At 35.9% G+C, this 19812-nt stretch overlaps 1 protein-coding gene across 1 annotated transcript in view; it reads right to left on the bottom strand.

Annotated features, from left to right (window-relative positions):
- MIB1 (MIB E3 ubiquitin protein ligase 1) overlaps positions 1-19812 on the bottom strand; it is a 137336-nt gene that overhangs the window by 110479 nt on the left and 7045 nt on the right. The window contains exons 2-3 of the mRNA XM_072829008.1: positions 5143-5314; positions 2240-2369 (exon numbers count right to left, since the gene is read on the bottom strand). Of these exons, the coding sequence (XP_072685109.1) occupies positions 2240-2369; positions 5143-5314 (302 nt within the window). The remainder of the gene's footprint in view (positions 1-2239; positions 2370-5142; positions 5315-19812) is intronic.

Genomic DNA, 19812 nt, shown 5'->3' with positions numbered 1-19812 from the left:
AAAGATAGCAGAAATCCGTTATCTTGGGGGACTTACAACTGTGAAAGGGTAAAAAGTAGTCTTTTAGGGATGCCCAGGTGGCTCAGCGGTTAAGTATCTGCCTTTGGCTCAGGGCATGATCCTGGAGTCCCAGGATCAAGTCCCACATCAGGCTCCCTGCATGGAGCCTGCTTCTCCCTCAGCTTGTGTCTCTGCCTCTTTCTCACTCTGTGTCTCTCATGAATAAATAAATAAAATCTTAAAAAAAAAAAATACTCTTTTAAAGGTACTCATTCTATTCTCTAATCTGTATAAGAACAAAACTAGGGATCCCTGGGTGGCGCAGCAGTTTGGCGCCTGCCTTTGGCCCAGGGCGCGATCCTGGAGACCCGGGATTGAATCCCACATCAGGCTCCCGGTGCATGGAGCCTGCTTCTCCCTCTGCCTGTGTCTCTGCCTCTCTCTCTCTCTCTCTGTGACTATCATAAATAAATAAAAAATTAAAAAAAAAAGAACAAAACTGTTCATTTTACCATTATTCTTTAAACTTTCACATATTTTACACATTCTTCTGTATGATATAGAACTGCTATAAATGGTTATGAAAGTTGTTCACTGCATAAGTGTAAGGAGTAGAATAGGGCTGACATCCAGCCCATGCTCCACTTACCAAGACCTATGCACTGGGGCAAGGGTGTTCCTGCCCCACCCACAAATCAGTGCCTTCTCTTGCATTGGGCTTGCCATGCATGTCCCCATAGCATTCCATCCATCTAGAGGTGACACTTTTTCCAAATTCACACTGCTCTACTTTTCAGAGCAGTGCTCAAATTTTGATATGCATATAAATGACCCAGGCAATCTTTCTGTAGATGAAAATCTAGAAGGTCTAGAAGAAAGAGGACCTACTACCTATTACATTTCTAACAAGCTGTCAGGAACACCTTAAGCTGCTGGTCCACAGCCCCTACTAGTCACAAAATTTAGATGTATATTTTTTCCCTATCAAATCGAATTAAAATGTAGGTTTCAAGAGAGTAGTGTCTCTTTTGTCCAGTGCCATATCCCTGATGTTTGGAAGAGAATCTTGCACATCCTAAGTGTTCAATAAATATTTACCAAATTAAACAAAAAGCAAAGTCTGCTTCCTTACTAAAAATCTAAGTACTTAAAATATAATGGCTAAAACAAATCTGTATGACTTCCAAACATTAAAATTAGGCCTTATTATTTAAAATGAAATGAACAGAGATCCCTGGGTGGCGCAGTGGTTTAGCGCCTGCCTTTGGCCTAGGGCGCGATCCTGGAGACCCGGGATCGAATCCCACATCAGGCTCCCGGTGCATGGGGCCTGCTTCTCCCTCTGCCTGTGTCTCTGCCTCTCTCTCTCTGTGACTATCATAAATAAATAAATAAAAATTTTTAAAAAAAATGAAATGAACATAATACTCAACAATTTATAAAACATTAGAAAAAAAGATGTATTTGAAAAAAACATCTAAAAATTTTATATTCAAAAGCATTTATACTAAGTTACCCCAATATCTCTGGCTATCCCACCCCAATTAAACAAGCTACACAAAATTCCCTTTTTTTTTCCTTAAGATTTTATTTACTTATTCATGAGAGACACAGAGAGAGAGGCAGAGACATAGGCAGAGGGAGAAGCAGGCTCCTCACAGGGAGTTCAATGTGGGACTTGATCCCCAGACCCGGGATCATGCCCTGAGCTAAAGGCAGACGCTCAACCACTGAGCCACTCAGGTGCCTCCAAAATTCCCTTCAGAATAACTGCTATAATTGACTCCTGGCCAATTACCTGAGAAGGGTAACAGAGTTAAATAGACTAGATAACAAAAGTAGCTATTACACACCCCTAGAAACAGACTTTCAAGGGAATGAAATACAAAACAAGTAAACTCAAATGAAATCTTAGTAACAAAAAAGTCAAACGGATGACATACTGTATAAGGAGGACTGGCCCAAAGAGGATACTCAGAAATACATTCTGAGCAGCAAAATGGCGATATGAAACCTCAAAGTAAAAGGTAAAATCTACTCAATAACTTTCCGGATGAATGTCAATATTTACAATGTGGCAGAAACAATCTTTTTTCTTCCAGAAAAAAAAGAAATGAAGATTTTAAAAACTGTTACTGGCATAAGAAAAAATGGGCCAAGAAATTCAATGATACTAATAAAAATCTCCTGAACATAAAATATTCTACAATAACATGAATTAATAAAAAAAAAATTTCACCTTTCCCCTACGTCCATTTCCTCCATCCTGATCTTCCCACTGCCAGTCCACTCCTCGTACCACTCTGGCACCTGCAAAGATCCCTCTGGCTGTAATCTTCTTAGATTTTCTACGAGACTCTAAAAGAACCCTAAAAATAAAAGTATTTATTTTAAAATTATACAAAAATAGGTTACATTTATATTTGGGGGGGGGGGTGGTAATAATGATCCCAAACAGGCTCCACACTCAACACAGAGCCCAGTGCCAGGCTGGATCTCACGACCCTGAGATCATGACTTGAGCTGAAATCACAAGTTGGATGCCTGACTCACCCAGGTGCCCTGCCTGTAATTTTTTAAGATTTTTACATTTATTTAAAAAAAAAAAAAAGATTTTTACATTTATTTTAGAGAGACAGCCAGAAGCCGGGGGGGGGGGGGGGGCACAGAGGGACAGGGAAAGGAAGAGAATCTCAAGCAGACTCCTCACTGAGTTAAGAGTCTGATGTGGGGCTCAATACCACAACTCTGAGATCATGACCTGAGCTAAAACCAAGTCAGATGTTCAACCAAGTCACCCAGGCACCCCAATTTATTTTTAAAAATAAAATTATAAAAATATAAAAATGATTGTTTTAAAAACACAAAAGATTTTTCTTTGTTCTAGTTAATACCTTAACAGCATGATACATAAATACCTTTACGTTCCACAGGTGATGATGATGATGACAGTAGTAATTAGAATAGTATCTAATATTTACTGAGCTTTTACTATGAGTAAAAGCTTACAAAAGTGTAAAAGTCTGTTATATTCCTTAAGAGAAGCAATTGTTATTTTATCCATTTATCCATTTTACAAATGAGGAAACAAGAGTCTCAAAGAGGTAAGTGATTTACCCAAGGTCACAAGAGCTAAATAATAATGAAATGGAATGAAATCAACATATGAATCCAGTCTAACCTCTTCAGAGTATTACTATATCCTTCACCACTTTAGAAGTGGCAAACTCCTATCCTTACAGGGAAGTAGCATATATTAAGGCCCAAAAGATAACACCACAGTAATGACAAATGGCAAGTGACACTTGATCCGAGGCACAGGAAGACAAAAGGGAGTGGCAGGGACTTTGGGGGAACTCAAGACTATGATTTGTCTAATGGGTACAGATGCTCCTGTCATCCAACTGTTACCATGAACAAATCCCCAATGGGGCCAGTCTTTGGTGTGTGTATGTGCAAGTGCACATGTGTTCAAAATTTTAGAGCACAGTATAGCCAAGTAAAATACATCAGTGGCCTGGATTTGATCCAACACTAACTTGTCTCCAAAGTAGTGACTTACAAAAGGACTATGGGCCTTGAAAGAATTCTATACTCAATAATCTGGACCAGCAAGGTTCTCCAAGGCCATCTTTCCCTTATTCTTCTATATCCTTCTCATTCATAAAATCAAAAAGGTTTGGGGTTTTTCCTTTTGTTTTGCTAATTTTATCTCGTTATTCTATTCAGTTTTAAAATATCTTTATTATGCTCTAACTTTAAAAATTATAAGCAAAAGACAATAAACAACGTGTTCAAAACTATTCAGTTAATAAAGAGCAGGACCAGAATTTGAACTGGGATCATCTGATACCCAAACCCATTTTTCTACTACTCCTGCTGCCACCCTAGGACTGGTTAGTTTCTTGCTCCTATACATTATTCTTATCTATCTACATGAAAAGATTCAATCACTTGAAATTCTGTACTAATTCACTATCAATATTAACCTCTCTTTGCTAAGACACTTAGTATTAAGTGTCTTATTTTTTTTAACTTTTTTTTTTTTTTTTTTTTTTAATTTGTGATAGTCACACAAAGAGAGAGAGAGAGGCAGAGACACAGGCAGAGGGAGAAGCAGGCTCCATGCACCGGGAGCCCGATGTGGGATTCGATCCCGGGTCTCCAGGATCGCGCCCTGGGCCAAAGGCAGGCGCTAAACCGCTGCGCCACTCAGGGATCCCTGTTAAGTGTCTTAATACTAATAATCTCTATATATAGTCCAAAATATCACATGATAATCACTGCTGGTCAAGTAATCCCTTAGCTTATAAACTCCTTAAAAAGAAAAAAAGAAAAAGGGAAGGTGTCTGGAAGCGTTGCCTTTGGCTCCAGTCATGATCCCAGGGTCCTGGAATCAAGCCTAACATCAGGCTCACTGCTCAGCAGGGAGTCTGCTTCTCCTCTCCCTCTGCTTGTGCTTTCTCTATCAAATATATAAATAAAATCTGTAAAAGAAAAAAAAACACACACTATTTTAGGGGTACCTGGGTGGCTCAGTCAGTTGACCATCTGACTCTTGATTTCAGCTCAGGTCATGATCTCAGGGTCATGAGACTGAACCCTGCTTCCTGCTCTGTGTATAGTGGGGAGTCTGCTGGGATTCTCTCTCTCTCCCTCTGCCCCTCCCTCTGCTCTCTCTAAATAAATAGATCTTTTTCAAAAAGAAATATTGTGTTTTAGTCATCTTCAAATGTACACAAGCATAAGAGGGGCTACATAGTCTTAATAATCGCCTATTGATTCAATCAATGGGCCCTTAGTGTTCATCTGGTAGTGATTAACAGAATAGAATGCACAGTAAGAAGAAAATAATCAGCCTCTCTTGGGCTGCCCTTGCATTTCCAAATACTGAGGAATGCCAAGTCTCCCTGCTAGACAAAGAAGAGCTCAAATTATCCTGAAAATACATACAGCTCCAACTTCACAGAACTCTTTTCTCACTCTATGGCAGGCCTGGTCCATATCTAGCCTCTTATTTCCTACATCCTGATATTAAGCTAGCTGTCAAGCCACTTCCAAATCCTATTTTTAAGGTGGAATAGTATAAAAAATTGAATATACACAAGGAATTATAACTAAAGAAAAAACTGTTTACCCTACCTCTCACTTCCTGGTGTAGTAATTCTATAAAAGCGATGTCTTAAGTGATGTTTATCTCCATGGTAACAAACAGTGCACAAATCATAATTTGTACATTCTGCACATTTCCATCGAATGCCAATGATTGGTTGCTGGCGGCAGGTATCACACATGGTTCCATCATGCTTGATACCTATTAAAACAAAGATACATGCTTGCATTAATTACAAATATTATTTACTTGAATACTATTCCCTGGGGGAAAGATAAGAACAGAGCATCTTGCAAAGTAATTCAAAAGGGTAGGAAATAATATTTCAAATGTACCATACATAGTTTCAAGACAACATATTTCAAGTGTTTACATCAGTATAAATTATAGACTAAACATTTTCTATCACTTCTTTATTCACTAGTTAAGAGTACTTCTTGATAGCACTGTCTTTGCTGTCATCCACAAACAAACTTATATTCAATCTAGTGACAGAAAGAAGAATCATTTACCACTAAATAGATATGGTAAAACCACATCAAAAACCCAGAATCTCTTAAAGAATTTCAACCTACTCTCCAGGTAAACAATTATGCCAAAAGAAAAAGCAAGTTTATCATCATGATATCACAGAAACAAACTATCAATTTAAGCATCTATCCCTGGATATTGCCAAACTCTCCATCCCAAAAAAACAAACTTTAGGAAAAGATTACCAAATAAGTTTTCAGTGTACAAAGAAAACAGTATACTATAGTCGAAATTGCTCGTTTGTTTTCCTACAGAAGAAGTAATAAAGTCTAGAAAAAGGAAATAAACATTTGGCAATATGACTTCCACTAAAAATGATACATGAATGACAAAGACAAAGACTATAAAAGGTACCACTATTAAAGTAATGCAAATAACATTTTAGGGTAACAAATTTGGGGATAAGGCTTCTTTACTATCTGTTATAGTTAGAAATTAAAACTAGAAGTTTTTTGGGATGCCTGGGTGGCTCAGTAGTTGAGAGTCTGCCTTTGGCTCAGGGCGTGATCCTGCGGTCCTGGGATCAAGTCCCTCATCAGGCTCCCTGCATGGAGCCTGCTTCTCCCTCTGCCTACCTCTGTATCTCTCTGTGCCTCTCATGAATAAATAGATAGAATCTAAAATAAATAAATAAATAGATAAATAAATAAATAAATAAATAAATAAATAAGTAAGTAAGTAAGTAAGTAACTGGAAGTTTTAAACAATGTGGGGCCTGTGAACATTAGTGTCACTATGTTATGGTATGTATCAAGCCCAATATTGAATTACAAAGCAAGGGCTATATTGCCATACAACACTAACACTCTCCTGGATTTGAGTTCTGGCTTTCACTAGCTATCTTTGTGCACCTGAAAGACTCATTTTAACTCAAGTATTTACATATAAAATAATAGTATTTACTTCAAGCAGAGAAGATAAGGTTTAGATGAAACAAGACTGCTCATGTTGAAGGTGGGTAATAGGGACGTTCATTATATAATTCTCTATTTTGTGTAAGTTTAGTAATTTTCCATGATTAAATAAAAGGAGTCTCTTTAGTTCTCAGAAACTCCGTTCCCTTTGGAGGAGGCATTGTGTTATTTAAAGATTAGGTCTTGTTTTGAGTTTTATAGATAAGAAAACTGAGGCTAAGCAAAGTCAATACTGGGGCAACTGGATGGCTCAGATCATGATCTAGGGGTCCTGGGATTGAGTCCCACGTCAGGCTTCCCGCAGGGAACCTGCTTCTCCCTCTGCCTGTGTCTCTGCCTCTCCCTCTGTGTCTCTCATGAATAAATAAAATCTTAAAAAAAAAAAAAGTCAATACTGCAATGAAACAGTGGAACTAGTATTTAAATCTGGGTTTTCTAACGCAGTGATCTGTGTGTGAACTTAACCACTGTCCTCAACTAGTATATTTTATTAAATTCTCCCATTATTTCATAAAAAAATAAAAATAAAAAAAATAAAGATAAGGGCTGTTCTGAGAATCAAATAAGAAAGTGCTATATAGGGGATCCCTGAGTGGTTCAATGGTTTAGCGCCTGCCGTCAGCCCAGGGCCTGATCCTAGAGACCCAGGATCGAGTCCCACATCGGGCTCCCTGCATGGAGCCTGCTTCTCCCTCTGCCTATGTCTCTGCCTCTCTCTGTGTGTCTCTAATGAATAAATAAAATTAAAAAAAAAAAGAAAGAAAGTGCTATATATACATATATACACACACACACACACACACACACACACGAGCTAGAACACAAAAGTAGTAAAGTTATTACTAAACTTTAGAAGAACTAACACATTATTGCTGTTTCCTGATAAGGAAAAGAAAAAAACCCACTTTCCATATTCAAGTTTAAAATCTTATTAGGTAACCAGATTTTAAATAAAAAGTCAAACACAAAGATAAACTTGTACTTGAGCTGAGATGGTTAAATGAAAAGGGGGTGGGAGGAAGTAGAAGGAAGTTGGGATCCCTACTGAACTACAAAAGAGCACGACACCCAACACCAAATACTTTTCCCATGCAATGATTCCACACTCTCCTGCCACACAAATTCTTGATTTCAGGGATAGGGACGATAGCAGACATCAGTACCTACTGATTTCATTCACTATTTCACTGCTACTGTGTGTGGGCAGGCCCTCTGCTGCTTTCAAATATCATTCCTGATGTAGTATGGAGAACAGAAAGGAAGAAAATTAAAGTGGCTGGAGAAAAGGGGTCAAATTATAAGAAATTTACATAACAATCCATGTGAAAATAATGGTACTTTAAATAAGGATAAAACTAGTAGAAGCCGAGGGAAAAAAACAGAGTCAGGAGCAATTTAGGAGTTGGTGGTTATGGGTTAGAAAACAAAAGTTATAAAATGTAACCCCAAAAAGTATAAATGAGATCATTCAAGAGAAAACAAATAGATAAGAGATATTGAGGAACAAATAATAGTACAATAAATTGAAATCAAGAACTGCTCTACTTTAAAAAAACAAAAAACAAAAAACAGAAACAGAGCCATTAACATACATACAAACATACATACATAAATAAGCATATACTTAAAATTCCAAGTCCAGACCTCTATTAATAGATATTCATCTAAGAAACAAAATGAAAAAAGAATCAGGACAAGTTTTCTAGAAATACTTGATGAGTAGACCTTTCAAAGGAAGAAAGAAGAAATCTCAGAAGAGCACAGCATGTGTTCAATGAACCAGGAGGAGCTTCATTTGTTTGGCAAAAATGTGAAACACTGTCAGAGACTTAGAGATAAACTTTAGTCAGGCTGGGAAATAACAAGACATGATTTCTGACTTGCAGGTTTGTTTGTTTGTTTGTTTGTTTTTGACTTGCAGGTTTAAATGGTCTCAGTAAATGGTAAAAACAAGGATATTTAAGAAACTAGTTCTCTTATTTGCTAGGAAATATCAGGAATTAATTTAAAATACTCTGGGATCGGGGATCCCTGGGTGGCGCAGCGGTTTGGCGCCTGCCTTTGGCCCAGGGCGTGATCCTGGAGACCCGGGATCAAATCCCACATCGGGCTCTCGGTGCATGGAGCCTGCTTCTCCCTCTGCCTGTGTCTCTGCCTCTCTCTCTCTCTCTCTGTGTGACTATCATAAATAAATAAAAATTAAAAAAAAAATAAAATAAAATAAAATACTCTGGGATCAATACTCTCATCTATAAATTGAGAAAATACTTCCTTTTATATGTGTTATGGTTTGAAAGTGTTCTCCTCCCCCTAAAATTCATATGTTGAAGCCCTAACCCTCAATGTGCTGATATCTGAGGGGAAACCTATGAGAGATAACTAAGTTTAGAAGAGATAATGAGGATGGGGCCTGCATAACGAGACTAGTATCCTTAAAAGAGAAAAAAGTTAAGCAGTCTCTCTCTCTCTACCACAAGAGGACACAAGGGGGAAGGCAGCAAGCCACGAAGACACTTCTCATCAGGGAACTGAATTAGCCAGCACCTTGATCTTGGACTGCCCAGCCTCCAGAACTACAAGAAATAAATTCCTGTTAACCAACCACCCACTCTAGTAGTTTGCTATGGTAGCCCAAGCCGACAAAGACAATTTAGAAAGGGACCTTATGATGCTAAAGGGATTTCCAGAGGTAAAAACACTTTGAAAGGCTTTAAAGGAAAATGCAAATATAAAAAAAAATTATACTATATTTAATTTAATCTTAACACAGAATTTATTAAATGTACTAATCATCATCTACTTAAATAACTTGGTGATCAAAATCATCATATATCCCAAGCAAATTTGGCAACTTATACAGAAAATCAAAGAACTTTTAAATTCTCAATTTCCCGGAGACTACTTAGAGGGAATATTCAATTATTCATGTGATTTTAGCAAATTACCTACCTTCTCCATGGCATTTCTCTCATTACTGTTTTATCTCAGGTTTTCCCCCAAAACTTGATTTACCTGCAGTTATATATGTCTTCTCAGTTCCTCTTAAAATGTTTTCACTCCAGCACAGCAACAGTGAACACAACTGCCATGCAAGATAGTCCTACAAACCAGCAGATCCACTACTACTCAACAGTCCCACAAACCAGTAGATCCACTACTCACCAGTATACTATCCTATGGCTAATTAAGTCTGACTGCATCAACCATGAAAATGATCACCAGCGATAGGCACAAAAGAAATTATACTCTAAACTGAATGTCTACTAAAATTAAAACCACAGGTTTAAGCCATACAACTCAAACCTACTAGCATTTACTAGTATTACACGCTTCAGTCATGTAGAACATAAATCAAAGGTGAAATACAACCATTATCTATTATTTTTTGAGAATACAAATGAATTCACAGAAAAAAAGTTATGTTTTTTATCACATAAAGATTTTCTTAAGGTACCAAATAATCCATAAACTGGGTAATCATCTCTTGAGTTACTAAGAATTTACTATATTTTACTTTAAATCAATACATAATTCTTTATAATGTTCATTTTGAAAAAAAATCTACAATTATTCTTGTAGTTATTATTTCCCAACACAAATAGCAAATGTTTACAAAGTTAAGAAATTATTCTAGCTCACACAGATATTTCTTAAATTCTAAAATCAATCAAGAGATAGAAATGACAAATATCATAACAATATCTGACACAGGACTATTAAACTGAATTGTAAATTTTTATAAAACTGCAACTTATAATAAGAAATAGCAATTCACAATATGAGTTTTTTAAAATTCACAGATTTTAATAATGAAATACAAGTGTATCTTTGTTCTTTATGTAAATTTTATACCAGTTAGATTCCTGAAAGACTAAGTACATATTTACAGTGGAGGAATGGTGTGGCAGATTATGTTTTCCAAAGGGGACCATACCGATATATATCCATCTTAACTACTTTTGTGACAATGTGATAATGACAGAAGACCATTAGGAGGAAGGTTTCTTTTCCCTCCCACTGAACGTGGACATTGGCAACTGCCGTGATGAACATAAGGAAGCAGAAGTAACACTGCGTGACTTCTGAGGTTAGATCATAAAAGACAATGCAGGTGCCACTTGTCTTTCTCTCTCCCTCAGAATTCAGACCCTGCATGCCTTGAGAGTTCTTCATTCTAAGTCTGGCTACCCTGAAGATGACTATGATAGAGGAGAACAGGGAGAGAGCCGCATAGAGATAGAAGGAGATGCCCAAGGGAACCTGGCTATGCCAGCCCCTCCACGGTCTGACACTTCAAGCTAAGGCCCCAGACATTGCAGAGCAGAGACCAACTGTTCACCAAACTGTCTCCAAATCTCCAATCCATGGAAGCCATGAACATATAAATTGTTTCACACCACTAAGTTTTGGGGTAATCTATAACCATTTTAACTGAAACAAAGTAAGTTTTTTTTTTAAAGTATGAATTTTATTATAGTTCCCACAGCACAACATACCAAAAACAAACTAAAGATAAATAAGCTAAATATGAAGACAGAAAATCATAAAAGTGCTAGAAAAAAAGTTGAACATATTTTACAATTTTGAGTAGTCTAAGATAACATGAAACTAGAATTCACACACATGTCCACATGAGCACCCAATATACAGATAGAGAAAATCTGAAAACCTACCCCAAACAGCTGACAGGGTTCAGGATACAGGAGGATAAGGGATGATCACTTTCATGTTTAATTCTATATACTTTAGAACTGTTTAGTTTTATTATAAGCATATTATTTTCTTAAGATTTTATTTATTTATTTGAGTGAGAGAGCGAAAGAGAGAGAGTAGACGGGGGGGGGGGTAGCAGCAGAGGGAAAGGAAGAAACAGGCTCTCCGCTGTTTTATCAGGGAGCCTGACGTGGGGCTCGAATCTAGGACCCTGGGATCATGACTGGAGCCAAAGTCAGATGCTTAACCGACTGAGCCACCCAGGTGCCCATAAACATATTATTTTCATGATTTATTTTAAACACACAAAACAAGTCCAATTTCATCCTCTCAAATTGGCACTGATTAAAAATAATACATGCATGTGAAGAATGAGCCAGTCAGATTTTGCTGAGAAGGAACTATAAATTCAACAATCTTTGTGAAAGGTATTTGCAAAATGATTCAAATGCCTTAAGGCTCTGACCCTGTCTTCAAATTTTTTAAAAAGTACATCCAAAGATACTAAGTTGTTTGTAGATAAAAACAAAAATTTAACATAACCTACATCAAAACTATGTGGCTATTTATGCGTAAGCTATGGTAATTCATAGAAATTCCATGCAATTAAACCATGTTGTAGAAGAAATATTACTGACATGATAAACTTCATTTTTTCCACAAACTCATTACTATTTTATAAAGTAGTTTGCAAAACTATAGTATACCATTATATAAGATACATAATACACTTGCACAGAAAAACCAGAAAGATAATCCCCCCAAAATATACTGGTGGGATTACCCTTTGTGGTTTCCTAAATCTTCTACACTAAGTGTATATTAATTCTAGGTAGCAGCTGAGTGAGGAGGAGCATTTAATATGAGCTTGTCACCAGAGATGCTAATGTAAATAACCTATAAATTAAAATAAAACAAAAACATGATATTTACAGCAAATATTTACAGAAACCAACTTTCCAATACTCCAGAAATAGAATATGTAACTACTTCTTTGAAGTTTTTATCTTTTAACCCTTTACACTAACAACTATTTCATGAAAAGAAAGCATATGCTTTATCTGACTACACTCCTCATTGGTACCATGCTTGCAGTCACAGGCTAACCTGTCTTACCCCAGGAAAGCACCATGACCAAAATACCATAATTGATATCAAATGTCAGTAACAGTAAGTGTCCACACAGTAGTTTCTGAATAGATCTAAAGTAGGCTCCTATGTCATCACAAAAAGTAAAATGCACTAAACAAATTAGTATCCACTGTGCACGTAGAGGTTTAACCTTAACTATGCAGCTCTTCAAATAAGAGTAGATTGATGAGGGCAAAGAGAAAATGTATCCCAACCGCCTGATCTGACCAAAAATGAAAAGTCCAGTTTTCAGCTACTCTTATTGACTTATTTTTCATCTCTAAGCTCATTTTCCACAAAGCACAATGATAACAACATTCCTGAGCTCATAATCTAAGTATAAGTTTTCTTTAAAAGGAGCCATTTTAATCACACAATAACTGGTTAAAAAAAAAAAAAAACCCTACAATGCATGGTTTTAAAGAATACTTCAAGAAAACCATTAATGCACACAAAAGCACATCCAAATCCTTTCTTGGTTCTCACAGTTCAAATGCCAACAAAGCTACTGAACAGCTGTGAAAGAGACTAAGGCTGAGAATTGGAAAAAGTAAACAAAGCAGTCAACTCCACCATCAAAATAAGCACTACACAATTTTTAATGAGAATGCAATCAATTGACTTTAAAACAAAAGTTGATATTTAAAGAAAATACAAAAAGGAGAAAGGGTATTTAATAAACAAAACCAACATTTTACTGATCTCTTACATCAGTGGCTTGTTTCCCCTTACTACATCCACCCAATCCATTCTCCTCTAAAACCATTCCCTCCCAGTATAAACCTCCTTAGCTTTGGCAAGTGCTATTCCTTAAAATGTTCATTTCATAAAACTTAATTCCCTAACTAAACCTATTAGTCCTTTTTCTCCTTCCTATAGAATACCATATTACCCTCGAGACTTAATGCTCTTTTCCTTTGCTACCCTTTATGAAAACATCTGCCACCATTAAATGAACCACCTGATGACAGCTTTTGACTCATTCTACCAATACTCAAATGACCATCTGCTCTACATTTTAATGGCGTCTCATCTAAATTCAAAAACTTAGATAATTTACATAGCTTAGGTCTTTTTGTTGGAAAATTTTATGAGAACAATAAATCATGCTGGTCAAGATCAATGACCACAGTTCTTAAGGGAGCCAAGGAAAACAGCTCAGAATCACAAAGCACGGATTTATTTAAGATTTAAAATGTTAAATTTCTAGTTAGAAAAGATGATTGAAAGAGAGAACTAAAATTCTCACTACAAGCAGTACACTCTACAAAAAGCACTTCAACATGGAACAAAAACACCTAAATTATCACTTTGTGTAATAGCAAAAGAAAAAAGTAAACAAAATAATTGTTCATTAACAAAAAAATGGAAACATATATTAGGTATAGAATGGAATACCTAAAAATTAATGTTCAATAGTCACACAATTCAACAGAAATGAATCCTTCAACCATAATGCTGAATTTTTAAAAACTATACAAGAATACAAAATGTTGCAAATTAAGTACTATATATAGTTTACAGGTACATAAAAACATAGCATAAATGTTAAAAAACCCAAAAGTGGTAACAAATTTCTGGATAATGGTTACCTTAAAAGGGGAGGGAAAGTAATAAAATTGGGTAGAAGTACATAGGGCATTTTGTTTTTAGATGGGTTCACAACTACTTACCACTCATTAATCTACTTGGATGTCTTACCTATTAAGCGATAAATTCTAAAACATTTTTAAAATTAAAAAAATCCTAATAGACTAATATGGCACCTAGTTAATCTTCTAAATTTGTGCCCGAATTGAAAGATTTCACCTAATGTTAAAAATAATAATAATTTACAAGTCATTAGCCTGTATTTAAACATAATTAATTACTTATTGTGGCATAAGTATTGATGTCACTCAACCAAACAAGAAATCCTATCTCTGATTTAAGGATTCATTCAACTTTAACCCCAAATCAATGTAACAAAAAGTATTATAGAGATTAAAGAGATTTAACCGACAATAGTATGAATCTTACTCTCCCTGAACCTTCAAACTACTTACTAGTTTAGAAACTGTCTCAACAATAATTAAAATTCCTAATGAGGGTAAGGCCTTTGTGACCTGCCAGCTGGTTGGTATATCCCACATTCCTTTCTCTTGAGAAATACTAAATTAATGAAAATAAGATTGTTATTATTAATAATACTGGCCACTATTCATTATCACATCAAGCTAATGTGCTTCACACACATCTTACTTAACTTTCCCAACAATACTAAAAGGTAGGCATTATGATCCCCATGTATAGATGAAGATATTGAGACTCAGGTAAGTAACCTATCTGAAGTCACACATTTGTAAGTGACAGGCTCAAATTCAAACCTAGGTGGGTCTGATTACAAAGCTTGACCTTCTTATTAAGGTCTTCGCTCCACCAGGGTTTTTTTTCTCCAATTGATCTTATTTAAAGAATAGTTACAGGGACACCTGGGTGGCAGTTGAGTGTCTGCCTTCAGCTCAGGGTATGATCCCGTCCTGCATGGGGCTCCCCACGGGGAGCCTGCTTCTCCCTCAGCCTATGTTTCTGCCTCTCTCATGAGTAACTAAATAAAATCTTTTAAAAATAAAGAATAATTACATATCTAGGGCATCATGTTCCCCATTCAACCTTTTAGATTCAAAATACTGTAAGTTATTGAGTCCTATCCTAGTAGTCAAGCTGTTATAATTATCATTAGCCCTGCAAAACTCTTAAAAATCAAATAACTTTTTTTTAGTACAAAAGTTTCCATCTCATTTCTTGCCTTTTTAGGAACAAAATTATCATCAAGAAGATAAATCTACCCCGGGAGAAAACCAAATACCCCTATCATGAATGTGCTTACAGAATATAAACCAATCCTTACCAATGCAATTACCTACAAAGGTAAATGTGCTTTAAAAAAAAAAAAAAAAAAGTATTCCAAAATGATAAATGAATGTCTGGACTATCTGCTATGTTCCCTTACCTCCTCCACTAAGTTAAATCCCACCTTATCTTAGTTGTATTCTATCGATTCATGTACAAGCCAGTTATACAGAATTCAGAACCCATTTTCCCTTCAAAACAGTTTTAAAGATAAGTACCAGACTATTTCACAAGAATCTGTTTACACAGATAAAAACTGTTAAAATTAACAAAAACTGTCAACAAAGTGGACTTAGAGGGAATACACCTCAACACAATTAAGGTCATATATCATAAACCCATAACTAACATCATACTCAATACTCTAAGATCAAAAACAAGACAAAAATGTCCACCTTGCCACTTTTATTCAAGATAGTACTGAAAATCCTAACCACAGCAAAGAAAAACGAAAGAAAAGGCATCCAAATTGATAAGGAATTCATCATTATTTGCAGATTACCTACCATACACAGAAAACCCCTACAATGCCACCAAAAAACTATTAGGACTAATAAATGGATCCAGCAAAGTTACAGGATGCAAAATTAATATACAGAAATCTGTTGCACTAATAACACTAATAATGAAGTAGCAGAAAGAGAAATTATGAAAACAATCCCTTGGGATCCCTGGGTGGCGCAGCGGTTTAGCGCCTGCCTTTGGCCCAGGGCGCGATCCTGGAGACCCTGGATCGAATCCCACGTCGGGCTCCAGGTGCATGGAGCCTGCTTCTCCCTCTGCCTATGTCTCTGCCTCTCTCTCTCTCTCTGTGACTATCATAAATAAATAAAAATTTAAAAAAATCTTTAAAAAAAAAATCCCTTTTACAAATGTATCAAAAGTAATAAAAACCTGCAAATAAAATTCAACCGAGGTGAAAGACTTGAGACTTGAACACAGAAAATTGTAAAATATTGATGATAGAAACTGAAGGCAATAGAAATAAACAGAAAAAGACATTGTGCCCATAGCCTGGAACAATTAATATTGTTGAAATGTTCGTAATACCTAAAATAATCCACAGACTTAATGCAATCCTTATCAAAATACCAACAGCATTTTTCACAGAGGTAGAATAATCCTAAAACCATATGGAATCATGAAAGATCCCAAATAGCCAAAGTAATCTTCAGAAAGAAGAAACAAAGCTGAAGATATCACAATCTCAGATTTCAAGTGATACTACAAAGTAATAGTAATCAAAACACTACAGTGCTGGCATGAAAATAGACACTGATCAATGGAACAGAATAGAGTCCAGAAAAAAACCCCGCTTATACGGTCAATTAATTTACAACAAAAGAGGCAAGAATATACAATGGAGTCTCTTCCATCAATGGGTGTTGGGAAAACTAGAAAACTAGACAGCTACATGCAAAAGAATGAAACTGGACAACATACATGAAAATAAACTCAAACTGGATTAAACATCTAAATATAAGACCCTAAATCATAGAACTTATGGGAAAAAAACTTAGGCAGTAATCCCTTGGACACGAGCTTTAGTAACATTTTTTTGGATGTCTCCTCCCTCAAGCAAAGGAAACATAAGCAAAAAAAAACTATTGGGTCTACATCATACTAAAAGGCTTTTACAGCAAAGGAAACCATCAACATAACAAGAAGGCAACCTACTGAATGGGAGAAGATATTTGCAAATGATATAGCTGATAAAAGGTTAATATCCAAAATATATAAATAACACATAAAACTAAACAGTAAAACAAACCAATTAAATAGGCAGAATACCTGAATAGACATTTTTCAAAAGAAGTACAGATGGCTAATAGACATATGAAAAGATGCTCAGCATCACTAATCATCTAGAAATGCAAGTCAAAACAACAGTAAGATATCACCTCACACCAGTAAGAATGGCTGGTATCAAAAAGAAAATAACAAATGTTGGCAAGGATGTGATGAAAAGGGAATTCTCATGCACTGTTGGAGGGAATGTAAGCTGGTGGAACCAGTATGGAAAACACTATGGAGGTTCCTCAAAAAAATCAAAAATAGAACTACCATATGATCCAGTAATTCCACTGCTGGGTATTACCCAAAGAAAATGAAAACACTAATTCAAAAAGATATGTGTACCACTTTGTTTACTGCAGCATTATTTACAATAGCCAAAATAAAGATGTAACTTGCATGTCTATTAACAGACGAATGAATAATGATGTGTGTATACACACACACACACACAATGGAGAATTAATTACTCAGACACAAGAAAGAATGAAGTCTTGCCCTTCACAACATGGGTGGATCTAAAGGGTATTATGCTAAGTAAAAGAGCTCATACAGAAAAAGACAAATATTTGATTTCACTTATACATGAACCTTAAAAAAAATGAAAAAACCAACAACAAAAAGGGAAAGAAACTCATACAGAACAAACTAGTGGTTGCCAAAAGGGAAAGGTGTAGGGGGACAGGCAAAAAATAGGTGAAGGGGTTTAAGAGGTACAAACCTCCAGTGACAAAATAAATAACTTACAGAGATGAAAAGTACAATGTAGGGAATATAGTCAATAATATAGTAATAACTTCGGTGACAGATGATAACTACGTTCAGTATGGTGAATATTGAGTAATGACAGAACTGCTCAATCACTGTTGTACACCTAAAGCTAATATAACATTGTATGTCAATTTTATTTCAATTAAAAAAAATGAAAATTGTTGCTATGTTCCTAGGTCCAATGGAGATGTTCTATCACTGTAATCCAGACATGATGGTAAAAGAGGCAAGCTGAATGATATGGGGATATATGAAAATAAATGAGTTTAAGAAGATAAGGAATAGGGCAGCCCTGGTGGCGCAGCGGTTTAGTGCTGCCTGCAGCCTGGGGTGTGATCCTGGAGATCCCGGATCAAGTCCCACATCGGGCTCCCCGCATGGAGCCTGCTTCTCCCTCTGCCTGTGTCTCTGCCTCTCTCTTTCTCTCTCTCTCTCTGTGTGTCTCTATGAATAAATAAATAAAATCTTTAAAAAAAAAAAAAAAAGATGAGGAATATTCTTTTTTAAAAAGCCATTTTCCTATAAGTACTTAAAATGCCTAAGTTCCTCTAGGTGACTTAGAGCAATGGTTTCCCCAAGTGAGGTATACAACTCAGGAGATACAGAACATGATCCTTTGAAATGCAGGAGAAAATAGAAGTCCACAATGTCTTACCTATAATTACAAACTCTAAGTGTTTTGAAAGTTAGCAGCAAACTCACTTAGTGATAAACCTTGATCTGAAAAAACAAAAGGCTATATATAGTAGGTAGTCTTTATCATCCCCTTAGTGTAATTATTCACATGCTTCCCTGCAGAAATATTAATTTATTTGATTACATGGTCCAGATGTGGACTTCAAAGTGGGTGTTTCGTACTGTGTCGCAAACATATATTATAGTTCTAAAATCCAAAAGTATAAACTCGACTCCCAAGCATTCTAAAAAAGGGGTTGTAGACTTTCACAAAAACTTTTTTTTTTCCCTAAAAATCTAGGAGTGAGATTATTACTAACTGTAAATTAGTCAGCTGACACTAGCACCCTCAGAGGACCTATACAAAAATTCACACATCACACAGGGAACACAGGTGTACTGAAGGTGAGTGAGAGACTGAGAGTAACCAGGCCCCACCATTGTTGCTCACCTCTGGCACATTAAGACATGCTGCAGCTTTTTTGTGCCTAATTAATTGGATTTGTGGAAGGTAGGCTAATGACACACGTTGATTATCTTGAGACAAAGTGCTTAAGAGGCAAAAATTAATGAGTTCCATATTTTTCACTTACAAAATAAATGCAAAGTAAATATTTCAAAATCGCACACATTTTCTGGAATGAAAAGGTGTTGGTGGTAAGCTTTCTATAAGATTTTTTAATTATACCCATTTAATGTGTCCCAGGTAGAGATGATGTAAGAAAATAAGTGCTGTCCAAATGAAACTAGAGTAAACAAGATGTAAATTGATGTTTGGAGATGTTTCTATCATTATATATAGTCTTTAATATTAAATTATGTGTATCACCAATAAATTTTCATATTCACATCCTTAAAACAAAGTAATATTTTACCTCATTTTAAGTTCAGAAAATTCAGAATTCATTGATTTAAAATATATTAAGTAAAACATTCATACATGAGAAATGATTAGCATCAGAAAAGATGGAAAATTACTTGCTAAATTTTAATAAAAACTTTATATGTAACTGGTAATGGAATAGAAAAATAGAATTAAAATTTAGTAAACAGTATTAGGGTCCAATCAGGAGATAGAAACCACACCAATTCACCACTTCTAGGGCAGCTCTGGTGGCTCAGCAGTTTAGCGCCGCCTTCAGCCCAGGGCATGATCCTGGAGGGATCAGGCTCCCTGCAGGGAGCCTGCTTCTCCCTAGGCCTGTGTCTCTGCCTGTGTCTCTCATGAATAAATAAAATCTTTAAAAAAAAAAAAAAAAATCACCACTTCTAGAAAAA

The sequence above is a fragment of the Canis lupus genome, chromosome 6, assembly GCF_048164855.1.
Source record: "Canis lupus baileyi chromosome 6, mCanLup2.hap1, whole genome shotgun sequence".
Taxonomy (NCBI): domain Eukaryota; kingdom Metazoa; phylum Chordata; class Mammalia; order Carnivora; family Canidae; genus Canis; species Canis lupus.
Note: the sequence above shows the minus strand (reverse complement) of the source record. Positions and strands in the feature narration are given on the sequence as shown.